Below are 14,718 nucleotides of genomic sequence, written 5' to 3'. Positions count from 1 at the left end.
CTACACCTAATGCAATCACTCAGATCTCACCATTCGAGGCTTTGAGAGGTAGGAGGGCAACGTCGAAACTTAATCCTTCCTGGTTGCCTGTGTCTTCTGGTCCTGTAATGGACAAGGATATGCGTCGGAAGAGAATTTCAGAATACCAGCATAAGTATAAAGCAGACTATGACTCCAGGATGAGAGTAAAGGACAAGAAGTGGAACATAGGAGACAAGGTCCTAGTGAGGAATCCAAAACACACCTCGAAGGGCAAATCCTCTTTCATTGGTCCTTTCACAATTGTTGCCATCAAGAAAAATGTTGTGAGGGTTGATTCTGGTTCTGTGTGGAGTATGTCCAGGTTAGTGAAGTATTTTAGGAAATCTTTTAATATCCATCTTAGCAATAGTAATTGTGAGGATAGTGTTCAACCTAACAGTGGGAACCTTGAGGATGAAAATACCTTGCGAAAGGATATATGTCCTAGAAGATGTCCTCTGAGACGCAGACTTCTTCCTGGGAAATTTAAGGATTATATACTGCATTAATTGATGCATCACTGTAGAGTTATTTTTTTGTGGAAGTCAGAGTATAAGTCACACTCTTGTTAAATTTATTTTTCTAATTTGTTCTGATTCTATTGCTGTAAAATTGCATTGTTATTAGCACTGTTTTTTTATATGTTTTTTAAAAATTATTTTCTTTTATGTAAGGAAGATGTGTTGTAATGTAGATAGGAATGTTACATGTAGAACTCTGAGATGTCATAGAATGCTCAATGCTGGAAAAGGATTGTAGCAGGGAGCTGAGGTAGAGAGCGGACTGTTGATGCTGATCCTCTGTATCTTCTTTGAATAAACCTTGTTCCACACCACTTCATGGAGAGAAGATCCTATTTTTACACCTACTAAGGAGATTGCTGCACTTACCCAGAGTAACGGCTCGGTAGCCAAAAACCAGCATCTGCTACAAATGCGGCAAGATAAACTCTTGTTTTGCCTGTCCCTTTTATATTGTGTTACCATAATTGGTGACTCCTGTGTTAATCGAAACTGACAAAGAACCACGTCTAAAAACACGGCGGCCATATTGCTAAAGATCGTAAGTTGACCCAAACACAAGCGCCATCTCATAATGTTAAAACTAATGTCTTCGCTATTACGACTATTCTCAAAACCCTCACTAATGCACCATTCTAACAAACAAACATGTTTCCATTTATCAGAAAACGTATTGGCAATGTCGTCGTGTTTTTAGACGTGGTTCCTTGTCAGTTCAGTGTGCCTGGCTGTCCTGCTGGAGACATCACAGCATGATTGTTCTAATATAGTACCTTGCTTTATCACTGCGGCCAAAAGGAATTATTTACAACAGGATGCGAGCCCATAATCAGACCATGGCTTAGTTCCCATCCCATTGGCACGGCAGTGGAGGTTTGATCCGTCCGACTGGTGTCTTTTTAGAGAAACTGGGTATCTAGCTCTCCGTTTACCCCATATTCAGATTAGTCTAACTTGGCCTTGGGAAAATTAAAGGTATTGCCTCTAGATGAACCCATTTATTTGTGTTGCCATTTTCAGCTGAGCTGCATACGTAACCTGGGGCTTTTGACCTAGAGGCATACACAGCTGCCCTGCTATATTCTTTATGGAAATGTCAATAGTATTCAAATGCTTCAATAGTATTCTTCTCAAACTATTCAAGTTATCCATTGCTTTGGTTAGCAAGCCTTGGAGTAAGGACCTTTAAAGTCTCACCTAAGATTATTTCTGTAGGTAGAATCAGTTTAAATGATACTTGTCGATGGTCAATCAACTTATTCTCCTTAATATGGGTATTGGAAAGGCAGGGGTAAGCTTAATAAAAGGAAATGACATGATCAGTTATTGACACGCTTCGAGGTCCTATATGATTTGGATTTGCTATGAGAGCACTGACCAGAAGACCATTCACGATCACACAGCCCAATTCCTTCAGTTGTCCCACATTGTTTTTCCTCATTTCTCTGCTCTCAGCCTCTGGTGGAACCAGGCGTCCGGAATAGTGAATGCTTCCTCCGCCTTGGTTACTCAGAGAATTTTCAATAACCAACTAGTTACTTTAACAATTACTCACCATTATTAGGCAACTAACATGTTCATTTTCTATCATCTCAGAAATAGATTGAAAGGCGTGCTTAGTTAGTGGATCGTGGTGTGATCCAAGAGGCAAACACATGGTTAAAAGTAATCATGAATAGGATTGGTTAGGGGCGGAAATCTAAAATCGAGTCTTGGACATTGAATTGCATTATTTGGTTGATTATAGTTTTTATAGCATCCTTCATAAATCACCGGCAACACTACAGCAATTCCTCTGCATGCCTGTCGTCTCCTCAAACTTTTCGCAGGGCAACAAAATACTCAATTCTGTAACTGTAAATTCTATGTTACCCATATCTCGCGTAGGCAGATAATTTCAGCCGGTAGCCCATCCAAGAGGACATTTTCACAAGGATCCCTGTGATAATCCAGGAGAGGAATGCAATTGTTTTGTAAAAAAGAGATAGATGCAGTGGAATGATGTGGCAACTTATTTGAAGCCCTTTTACCCAGAATCAAGCCATGTGGTCACCATAAGGAGCCCATTGGGGTGAAGGAGGATTCTTCTGTGAATGATACCAGTCTTTTGGGCAGGCCAACGCTAACCACTTGGGCCTCCCTGACCATAACGTTATGGTCAGGGAGGCCCAAGTGGAAGTTGCAGACATTTTGCTCTTGAGACCGAGCTACATTTTTGCATGCAATACATTCAGGCTCCTGTCATTCGATGATCTGGTTAATAAGTTCAGGATCAAATCTAAGATGCGAGGACTGATTTTTGGCATCCTCCCCTCTGTTTGTCTTGATGGTGGTTGCAACCCTCACCGTTCTCTCTCCCACTAGTGTTGGGACAGTCACCGTCCTCTGTCCTGGTGGTGGTTGGGATAGTGACCATAGTTTGTCTCGATGGCCCTCGACCCTGCTCGCAGGCCAGGTCGCTCCCCACGCCGCACGGCTCCTCCTGTGCGCTCGTGACTCCCCCGTGCTGCCTTCCACTGCCGTGAGTTCGCCGCTGGTGTACTCTCCATGACTCTGTTCTGCTTGCTCTGTTTTGCTGCCTCTGGTTGCTGATTGTATTTTTCTGCCCATAATCTGTATTTTCCTGATTGCTCCCAGCGCCCCCTTTTCTTCTGTACTCCCACCGCTCTATTTTCCCGTCCCCGCCGCTGTTCTCCTGCGGCCCGGCCCTTTTTCCTTCTGTGACCCGTTCCCCCCGCCCATTCACCGCCCTGCTCCCGCCTCCCAGCTGCTCCTCCCTCCCACTTCGCCTTATATGGAGGACACCGCGCGGAAGCGCCACTGGCACGCCAGAGGCAAGCCCGTATGCGCCCGTCCGCGCCTGGACCGCGCCCTGCGCCAAGACCCCTGGACCCCGCAACTGCTGCAACACCAGACATCTCTACGACACCAGCACCCTTCACGCTCTCAACACCGGCCGAGACCACCGCTGCTTCCAGGCCACCCCCAAACGCACCCACGGCCCGTTCTCCTGCCGCACCTGCAGCTTCACCTGCGACAGAGCCACCAAACCTCCCAGGACCGGGGACAACTACCTTCGCTGCATACTCCTCAACACCCGCTCAGCATGCAAACACGTCATTGAGCTCTGGGACCTGCTCGACACCTCCGCCCCTGACGTGGCCTTCCTGACCGAGACCTGGTGGAACAACACCTCGGCACCCGACATCGCCATAGCCATCCCAGACGGCTACAATATCACCCGCAGAGACCGCACCAACAGGACTGGAGGAGGAATAGCCATCGTACACAAGTCTACCCTCAAAGTCTCCTCCCACTCAGACGACACCCTTAGTACCGCCGAACACCTGCACTTCCAGATCCACACTGACCCAAACACCACCCTCAGAGAAACACTCATCTACAGACCACCCGGACCCCGGCCTCAATTCAGCGACTCCTTCGCCGACCTTGCCAGCACCCACGCACTCGCCTCCACAGACTACATCATCCTCGGGGACCTGAACTTCCACCTCGAGAACAGCAACGACACCAACTCCACCACCTTGATCGACAACCTCGACAACCTCGGCCTCAGACAACTCGTCACCGATCCAACACACGGCTCCAGCCACACGCTTTACCCTATCTTCTCCACAAGCCCACACGTCACCTTCAACCACACCACCGAACTCCACTGGACCGATCACCGATGAGTCCACTTCACCTACAAGAAGCCAACCACACACCACTGCACCAAACAGCTCCCTCACCAAGGACCAGCTGACCATCTCCCTCATGCAGAACCCACCCACAGACACCACGGACCCAGATGCCGCCGCATGCAACCTCAGCCATTGGATCAACAACTGCGCCAACACCCTCGCCCCACTCAAGAAACCACCCAACAGCCACACCAGAAAGAAAGCCACCTGGTTCACCTCCAGACCTCCAAGCGGACGTGCCGAAAACTGGAAAAGAAATGGCTACACGAACGAACACCAGACAGCCACGCAGCCCACAAGGACGCCTCCCGCAAACATCACCACCTCATCAGACTGGCCAAAAGATCATCCCTCAAGAGCCCCCTGAAAAACAACGCACACGACAGCAAAGAGCTCTTCACCATCGTGAAGGAACTCTCCAACCCCAGCGCCAACACCGATGACATCCCACCCTCCCAAGAACTGTGCGACTCACTGGCCGCCTTCTCCCACCAGAAAATCGCTGACATCCACGCCAGCTTCGACAACACGACCGCCCCACCACACGGGACCCCACCGCCCCAGCGAACACCACCCACGGCAACCTCCTAACCTCCTGGACCAACGTCAACGACAGCAAGACACGCAAGATCATGAACTCCATCCACTCCGGATCACCGTCAGACCCCTGCCCACACCACATCTTCAACAAAGCCGACACTGCCATCGCCCTCCAACTGCAGAAGATCATCAACATCTCCCTGGGGACTGCCACCTTCCCGGAAAGCTGGAAACACGCCCAAATCAATGCTCTCCTGAAGAAACCCAAAGCGGATCCCCAGGACCTTAAGAACTTCCGGCCCATCTCACTGCTCCCATTCCCGACAAAGGTCATCGAGAAAGTCATCAATGCACAGCTGACCCACTACCTCAAAGACAACAGCATCCTAGACCCGTCCCGGTCTGAATTCCGAAGAAACCACAGTACCGAGACAGCCCTCATCGCAGCCACAGACGACATAAGGACTCAACTAGACAACGGAGAAACATCGGCCCTCATCCTACTGGACCTATCAGCCGCATTCGACACAGTCTGCCACCGCACACTAAAGGAACGCCTCCAAGATGCCGGAATCCAGGGAAAAGCCCTGGACTGGATCACTTCCTTCCTCTCCGGCAGAACACAGAGCGTACGCCTCCCCCCCTTCCGCTCCAAGTCCACCGACATCATCTGCGGCGTACCCCAGGGATCATCCCTCAGCCCGACATTGTTCAACGTCTACATGGCCCCCCTCGCACAGGTCGTCCGCCGACACCACCTCAATATCATCTCCTAGGCCGATGACACCCAGCTGATCCTCTCCCTCACCAAGGACCCGACCACCGCCAAAACGAACCTCCACGAGGGATTGAAAGCCGTCGCCGAATGGAGGAGGAACAGCCGACTGAAGCTGAACTCGGACAAGACGGAGGTCCTCATCCTCGGACCCACCCCCACAGCCTGGGATGACTCCTGGTGGCTGACCGCGCTAGGAACAGCACCTACCCCCACCGACCACGCTCACAACCTGGGAATCATCCTCGACTCCTCCCTCACCATGGAGAAGCAGGTCAATGCCGTCTCCTCCGCCTGCTACAACCACCTCTGAATGCTCCGCAGGATCTACAAGTGGATCCCCTCTGAAACAAGAAGGACTGTGACCCAGGCCCTCATCAGAAGCAGGCTAGACTATGGCAACGCACTCTACGCAGGCATCCCGGCCAAACACCTACGACGACTACAATGCATTCAAAACGCCTCCGCCCAACTGATCCTCAACATCCCCCGCCGCAACCACATCACCCCCCACCTGAGGGATCTTCACTGGCTCCCCATCGAAAAGAGGATCACTTTCAAGCTCCTCACCCACGCACACAAAGTTCTCCACAACAGACGAGCCTACCTCAACGACCGACTCAGCTTCTACACCCCCACCTGCCAGCTCCGCTCTGCCAACCTCGCCCTCGCCGCAGTCCCCCGCATCCACCGCACGACCTCCGGCGGCAGATCTTTCTCCTTCCTCACCGCCAAGACTTGGAACTCCCTCCCCACGCACCTACAGTGGACCCAAGACCTCCTCACCTTCAGAAGACACCTCAAGACCTGTCTCTTCGAGCAGTAGCAGCCCCCCCCTCCGCGCCTTGAGACCCTCACGGGTAAGTAGCGCGCTTGATAAGTGCTTGATTGATTGATGGTGGTTGCCTCCCTCACTGTCCTCTGTCTCGGTGGTGTTCAAGATAGTGACCATAGTCTGTCCCGATGGTGGTTGGGACCCTCACCGTAGTCTGTCCCGGTGGTGGTTGAGATAGTGACCATAGTCTGTCCCGATGGTGGTTGACCCCTTCACTGTCCTCTGTCCCGGTGGTGGTTGGGATAGCGGCCAAAGTCTGTCCTGATGGTGGTTGGGACCCTCACTGTCCTCTGTCCCGGTGGTGGTTAAGATAGTGTCCATAGTCTGTCTCGATGGTGGTTGGGACCCTCACCGTCCTCTGTCCTGGTGGTGGTTGAGATGTTGGGATAGTGACCATAGTCTGTCTTGGTGGTTGCCACCCTCACCGTCTTCTGTCCCGTGGTGGTTGAGATAGCAACCATAGTCTGTTTTGATTGTTGTTGACACCCTCACCGTCCTCTTCTGGGTGGTGGTTGGGATAGTGACCATAGTTTGTCCTAATGGTGGTTGGGATAGTGACCATAGTCTGTCCTGATGGTAGTTGCCACCCTCACCATCCTCTGTCCCGGTGGTGGTTGGGATAGTGGCCATAGTCTGTCCCCATGGCGGTTGGGATGTCACCGTCCTCTGTCCCAGTGGTGGTTGAGATAGTGACCATGGTCTGTCTCGGTGGTTGCCACTCTCACTTTCCTCTGTCCCGGTGGTGGTTCAGATAGTGACCATAGTCTGTCCCGATGGTGGTTGGGACCCTCACCATCCTCTGTCCCAGTGGTGGTTGAGATAGTGACCATAGTCTGTCTCTGTGGTTGCCACCCTCACCGTCCTCTGTCCCGGTGGTGGTTGAGATAGTGACCATAGTCTGGCCCAATGGTGGTTAACACCTTCACAGGTCCTCTGTCCCGGTGATGGTTGGGATAGGGAGCATAGTCTGTCCCGATGGTGGTTGACACCCTCTCCGTCCTCTGTCCCGGTGGTGGTTCAGATAGTGACCATAGTCTGTCCCGATGGTGGTTGGGACCCTCACCATCCTCTGTCCCAGTGGTGGTTCAGATAGTGACCATAGTCTGTCCCGATGGTGGTTGCCACCCTCACCGTCCTCTGTCCCGGTGGTGGTTGGGATAGTGACCATAGTCTGGCCCAATGGTGGTTAACACCGTCACAGGTCCTCTGTCCCGGTGGTGGTTGGGATAGTGACCATAGTCTGTCCCGATGGTGGTTGGGACCCTCACAGTCCTCTGTCCCAGTGGTGGTTGGGACAGTGACCATAGTCTGTCCCGATGGTGGTTGACACCCTCGCTGTCCTCTGTTGTGGATCATGTTTCTGAAAGGAAATTGGTTTGTGACAGCACTGCAGCCGTTCTAAAGCCTGTTCTCTATTATGAAATTGCACAAAAGTGAGCAATTTCTGTGTGTTTATTTCATGAACATAAAGTAGCTTTTAACACATCATGCTAAGGCCCTGAAATGTCATACCTGAGCGCACTAAAGCCATGGACTTGTGACATGTAAGCAAGTAAAATGCAAGACACCTTTCAACGTTGGCTGTGGCTGTTCAATTAAAGATAATGTAACTGATGGACCTTCCGAGTTTCTTCTGCACCTGTTATCATGGCAAAGTATTGTATAATGTATCTATCTAGCTATGACACTTTAATAAGTATAAGATAAGTAGAAACCAATCATAAGGGAGGGTATGCAAAATATTTCTGGCAGTACAATTTTGGTGATCTACTTAATTGACCACTTACAGAAATCAGAATCCTGTCGATTCATAAATGCATCGCATTCTTGGCGCTCTTCGAGTTGGATCCTTTTCAACCACCAAAGGGCTTCCTGCAACCTCTCCAGCTGCAGAAACCTCCATGGCCTTGGCTTAGTCCAAGGTGGCTCCGGGGCAGATGTTCTATGATTCTACCACCATGTTCCAATAACTCCCACATTCTGGTACTTGTAGTTCTGTATTTATAATGGGATAAACAGGACGGCACGTGCCAGAGGACAAAGATAAATCTGTGAAACGTCTGATCTGCTCACGCGTGGAACACAGGACCTTAACCGCTCCCGAACCCTCCCCTTCTTCTTGTGGGTGACTCCAGTGTAGCATTTGTGGGATTTCTGCTGTATGACCACTTTGCACAATTGTGACTATGTTCAGGAGGTAGTTCCATAACACTGATCTCTTTATCGATAGAATGTTGCTAGGGTACTCTCTGTACTCATGTTTTATCTCTATGGTATCTCCTCTTTCTGCAGAGCTGGTGACTTTGGACCCGGACACAGCCAACCATAAGCTGACCCTGTCTGAGAGTGGAAGACGTGCAAAAGGGACATGGGAAAGTGAGCTCTTGTCCACCAGTGCCGTTTGGGTGCTTGGGAGGGAAGGGTTCCACTCAGGGAAGCATTACTGGGAGGTAGAGCTGCTGCAGGCAGAGTATTATTGGATCATTGGGGTTACCAGAAAGTCTGTGAGCAGGAACAAAGGTCAAGCTATGGGAGGGATATGGGCTTTGTCGTGGTATATCAGCGAGTATGAGACTATCACTGATAATCCTTCCCATTCGTCCGGCTACTCAAAAGACCGCCTACGATTGCATGACCCCCCCAGAAAGCTGGGGGTGTATCTCGACTATGAAGCAGGACGGCTGTCTCTGTACAACACGGAGACCCTGGAGCATCTCCACACCTTCACCAAGGCCGCCTTCAATGAGAGAGTCTTTCCATTCTTCTTTCTCTCACAAACAGAAATTCGTATTATATAGACTCTGCAGTTTCTTTCTCATTTCTATAATGGTGTCCATTATTTCTGGAAGTGGTGTGTCACACTAGTAATTTATTAATGCATAAGGGGTCTGTCTCCGGAATCCTTTAGCTGACTTGTTACTCTTTTGAGTGCACAAGCATCCTCAGGATGTATGCATGAGGTATTTGTACAGTACAAACCTAGCCGAACCGCAGCAGGGCGCTATGCAGCGCCTTTGGCAACGATACAGTCAGCGAATGATGGGAGGGGGTAGCTGGTTCTGGGAACAGACACTGACCATGAATGCATTGTGATGTTGTGTTCTTTAAAGAGGGGTGTCTACAGCTCTTTCCTAATTGCCTCCCTAAAGGATATTTGGATGTCGTTCCTGGGTGCATAGAGGGTTAACTCCTGTTGGGATGGTTTTTTTCCTTTTGGTTATTTTGCGTCTAATGTCTGAGAACATAAAGATGGCAGGTGTGCTGAGAGCCCCCTGAGATGGTGAGCTTGGCAGCCAGATATGTGGGGGTACTGGTCATTATGGCTTTGTAGAAGATGCTGCCCATTCACAAACGTAAACTTACACATGAGTAAATCTACACACTCCGAATCAAATTTCGGAATATAAAAAGCCGAAAAGGAGCAGTAGTGAGTACAGCCCACATGTGGTCAACCGCTGACACTGTAACACCCTTCCACAGAAAATAATAGAAGTAGGTATCCCGCCCCGCCCCCCACCCCCATAGGAAATAATGTTAAATTAAATTATATTAATTAAAATCGTTAAAAATATAAATACATTTAATTTAATAAAAATAATCTAAAAGTAAAGCATGTTTTATTTTAACATGTTTTATTAACCTTTTTTAATGTAAAATATAACGTTCTTAATACAAAATAAAGAATATTTCCTTTTAATGAGATTGTTAACCCCTTCGCTGCCAGGCCTTTTCCCCCTCCTGTGCCAGGCCTTTTTTTGGCTATTTGGGGTAGTGCGCGCTTAGGCCCCTGTAACTTTTTGACCACATTAGGTATCCACGCCAAATTTGCGTCCTTTTCTTCCAACATCATGGGGATTCTAAAGGTACTCAGGGTTTGTGGATTCCCCTGGAGGGGTCACAGAAAAGAGCCAAAATACAGCAAAAGTTAGGGGTTTTTTTGAAAAATTGGAAAAACGGGCTGCAAATCAAAGCATCTGGGTTTTTCCCTGCAAATGTTATCAAAAAAGGGTTTGTGGGGTTGAAATCACCATTTTCCCAGCTTTTCGGGGATACTTGACTTTTGTCAGAAACCCAACATTTTTTATACAGTTTTGGCATTTTTCTGGGACATAGCCTATTTTTGCTATTTTTTGTGCTTTTGATCTCCTTCCAGTTAGTGGCAGAAATGGGTACGAAAGCAATAGTGGATCCTGGAAAGCTATACATTTTCGAAAAGAAGACAACATTCTGAATTCAGCAAGGGGTCATTTGTGTAGATCCATCAAAGTTTTTGTATAGAAACAAACAGTTAAATGTAGGATAAATTGAAATTTAGTTGAAAAAAACAGCCTTTTGTGTCAACGTTTTCACCTGTAACTTCTTCTAATTATGACAGCTCTTTGAAAGCAATATACCGTTGCATCCGCTGGACATTACTGGTTGTGGGGATATATAGGACTTGTAGGTTCACCAAGAACCAGACGAACCCAGAGCCAAAAACTGAGTAGTAACTTGCAATGGTTTTTTATTATGTACCGGGTATATAGTAATTATTCTGTAAAAAAGTGTACATGGAAAAATCGGTATGAAAGACACCTATGTATTTCTGAAATTGGAACAAAATATAGAGTTTAGAAACAGTAGATATTTGCACATTTCTGAAATTGGGAATACTCATACTAGCATGAGAATTATCAGTCATTTTTTAGAATGACTTCTTTTTTACACAATATCTTTCATTTGGAAAGCAGAAATGCATGGAAAGTCAATAGATAATAACAGTTCCTTTACAAATCTGAATTACCCTAAGTCTCCCGATAAAAATGGTACCTCACTTGTGTGGGTAGGCATAGTGCCCACGACAGGAAACGGCGCAAAACGCAACGTGGTTACACCACATTTTCACAATGCAAAATTACCCTTTTTTTGCAAAGTGCCTAGCTCTAGTTTTTGAACCCTAGCTCTGCGGGCACCTTGGGAAACCTAGCAAACCTATACATTTTTGAAAACTAGACACCCAGGGGAATCCAGGATGGGGTGACTTGACTGCCTCCCACCAGGGTCTGTTACCCAGAATCCCTTGCAAACCTAAAAAATTGTCAAAAAAAACACATTTTCCACACATTTCTGTCGTGGAAAGTTCCGGAATCTGCGTGGATCCACAAATTTCCACCCACCCCGCGTTCCACAAAGTCCTACGAGAAAAATGGTACCTCACTTGTGTGGGTCGGCCTAGTGCCCGCGACAGGAAACGGTGCAAAACGCAAGGTGGTCACACCTCAATTTTGCAGTGAAAAATGACCCCTTTTTGGCAAAGTGACTATCTGTAGTTTTTGAACCCTTGCCCTGCCAGAACCTAGGGAAACCTAGCAAACCTATACATTTTTGAAAACTAGACTCCCAGGGGAATCCAGGATGGGGTGACTTGACTGCCTCCCACCATGGTCTGTTACCCAGAATCCCTTGCAAACGTAAAAAAATGACAAAAAAAACACCTTTTCCCCACATTTCTGGGATGGAAAGTTCTGGAATCTGCGTGGATCCACACATTTCCACCCACCCCGCGTTCCCCAAAGTCCTACGAGAAAAATGGTACCACACTTGTGCGGGTCGGCCTAGTGCCCGCGACAGGAAACGGCGCAAAACGCAACGTGGTCACACCTCCATTTTGCACTGAAAAATGACTCTTTTTATGGCAAAGTGACTAGCTGTAGTTTTTGAACCCGAGCCCTGCCGGCACCTAGGGAAACCTAGCAAACCTATACATTTTTGAAAACTAGACACCCAGGGGAATCCAGTATGGGGTGACTTGACTGCCTCCCACCATGGTCTGTTACCCAGAATCCCTTGCAAACGTAAAAAAATGACAAAAAAAACACATTTTCCCCACATTTCTGGGATGGAAAGTTCTGGAATCTGCGTGGATCCACAAATTTCCACCCACCCCGCGTTCCCCAAAGTCCTACGAGAAAAATGGTACCTCACTTGTGCGGGTCGGCCTAGTGCCCGCGACAGGAAACGGCGCAAAACGCAACGTGGTCACACCTCCATTTTGCAGTGAAAAATGACCCTTTTTTTGGCAAAGTGACTAGCTGTAGTTTTTGAACCCTAGCCCTGCCGGCACCTAGGGAAACCTAGCAAACCTATACATTTTTGAAAACTAGACACCCAGGGGAATCCAGGATGGGGTGACTTGACTGCCTCCCACCATGGTCTGTTACCCAGAATCCCTTGCAAACGTAAAAAATGACAAAAAAAACACATTTTCCCCACATTTCTGGGATGGAAAGTTCTGGAATCTGCGTGGATCCACAAATTTCCACCCACCCCGCGTTCCCCAAAGTCCTACGAGAAAAATGGTACCTCACTTGTGCGGGTCGGCCTAGTGCCCGCGACAGGAAACGGCGCAAAACACAACGTGGTCACACCTCCATTTTGCAGTGAAAAATGACCCTTTTTTGGCAAAGTGACTAGCTGTAGTTTTTGAACCCTAGCCCTGCCGGCACCTAGGGAAACCTAGCAAACCTATACATTTTTGAAAACTAGACACCCAGGGGAATCCAGGATGGGGTGACTTGACTGCCTCCCACCATGGTCTGTTACCCAGAATCCCTTGCAAACGTAAAAAAATGACAAAAAAAACACATTTTCCCCACATTTCTGGGATGGAAAGTTCTGGAATCTGCGAGGATCCACAAATTTCCACCCACCCCGCGTTCCCCAAAGTCCTACGAGAAAAATGGTACCTCACTTGTGCGGGTCGGCCTAGTGCCCGCAACAGGAAACGGCGCAAAACGCAACGTGGTCACACCTCCATTTTGCAGTGAAAAATGACCCTTTTTTGGCAAAGTGACTAGCTGTAGTTTTTGAACCCTAGCCCTGCCGGCACCTAGGGAAACCAACCAAACCCAGACATTTCTGAAAACTAGACACCCGGCAGCTTCCAGGGAGGTATGGCTTGCGTGGATCCCCCAACGTTTCCTTACCCAGAATTCCCTGCAAACCTCAATTTTAGCTGAAAGACATCACTTTTTTCACACATTTTGGGGTGGGAAAGTAGTGGCATCACCGGGCTCACACAAATTTACCACCACCCAGCGTTCCCCCAGGTCTCCCGGTAAAAATGGTGCCTCACTTGTGTGGGAGGCCCTAGTACCCGCAGCAGGCAAGGGCCCAAAACGCAGTGAGGCGACATCAAAATGGCCTATCGCAAAACCACCTGGTTTTGCAAGGGGGGTCACTTAGGTTTTTGGCCCGGTGCTCGGCGGCCATCTAGGGAAACCTACCAAACCCATGCATTTCTGAAAACTAGACACCCGGCGGCTTCCAGGGAGGTATGGCTTGCGTGGATCCCCCAACGTTTCCTTACCCAGAATCCCCTGCAAACCTCAATTTTTGCTGAAAAAATCACTTTTTTCACACATTTTGGGGTGGGAAAGTAGTGGCATCACCGGGCTCACACAAATTTACCACCACCCAGCGTTCCCCCAGGTCTCCCGGTAAAAATGGTGCCTCACTTGTGTGGGAGGCCCAAGTACCCGCGGCAGGCAAGGGCCCAAAACGCAGTGAGGCGACATCAAAATGGCCTGTCGCAAAACCACGTGGTTTTGCAAGGGGGGTCACTTAGGTTTTTGGCCCGGTGCTCGGCGGCCATCTAGGGAAACCTACCAAACCCACGCATTTCTGAAAACTAGACACCCGGCGGCTTCCAGGGAGGTATGGCTTGCGTGGATCCCCCAACGTTTACTTACCCAGAATCCCCTGCAAACCTCAATTTTTTCTGAAAAAATCACTTTTTTCACACATTTTGGGGTGGGAAAGTAGTGGTATCACCGGGCTCACACAAATTTACCACCACCCAGCGTTCCCCCAGGTCTCCCGGTAAAAATGGTGGCTCACTTGTGTGGGAGGCCCAAGTACCCGCGGCAGGCAAGGGCCCAAAACGTAGTGATGCAACATCAACATTGCCTATCCCAAATGTCGCATCACTACGTTTTGCGACAGGCCATTTTGATGTCGCCTCACTGCGTTTTGGGCCCTTGCCTGCCGCGGGTACTTGGGCCTCCCACACAAGTGAGGCACCATTTTTACCGGGAGACCTGGGGGAACGCTGGGTGGTGGTAAATTTGTGTGAGCCCGGTGATGCCACTACTTTCCCACCCCAAAATGTGTGAAAAAAGTGATTTTTTCAGCAAAAATTGAGGTTTGCAGGGGATTCTGTGTAAGGAAACGTTGGTGGATCCACGCAAGCCATACCTCCCTGGAAGCCGCCGGGTGTCTAGTTTTCAGAAATGCGTGGGTTTGGTAGGTTTCCCTAGATGGCCGCCGAGCACCGGGCCAAAA

The 14,718-nt window shown here is 48.9% G+C and overlaps 1 protein-coding gene across 1 annotated transcript in view; it reads left to right on the top strand.

Annotated features, from left to right (window-relative positions):
- The window catches only part of LOC146863425 (E3 ubiquitin-protein ligase TRIM7-like), a 222,421-nt gene extending 211,403 nt beyond the window's left edge, over window positions 1-11,018 (top strand). Inside the window, exon 6 of the mRNA XM_085642849.1 lies at window positions 8,689-11,018. Within this exon, the coding sequence (XP_085498975.1) occupies window positions 8,689-9,194 (506 nt within the window). The 3' untranslated portion in view covers window positions 9,195-11,018. The remainder of the gene's footprint in view (window positions 1-8,688) is intronic.
- Window positions 11,019-14,718: the final 3,700 nt, after the last annotated feature.

Source organism: Triturus cristatus, chromosome 2_2 (genome assembly GCF_964204655.1).
Source record: "Triturus cristatus chromosome 2_2, aTriCri1.1, whole genome shotgun sequence".
Taxonomy (NCBI): domain Eukaryota; kingdom Metazoa; phylum Chordata; class Amphibia; order Caudata; family Salamandridae; genus Triturus; species Triturus cristatus.
This window is presented reverse-complemented; position numbering and strand designations above follow the sequence as displayed.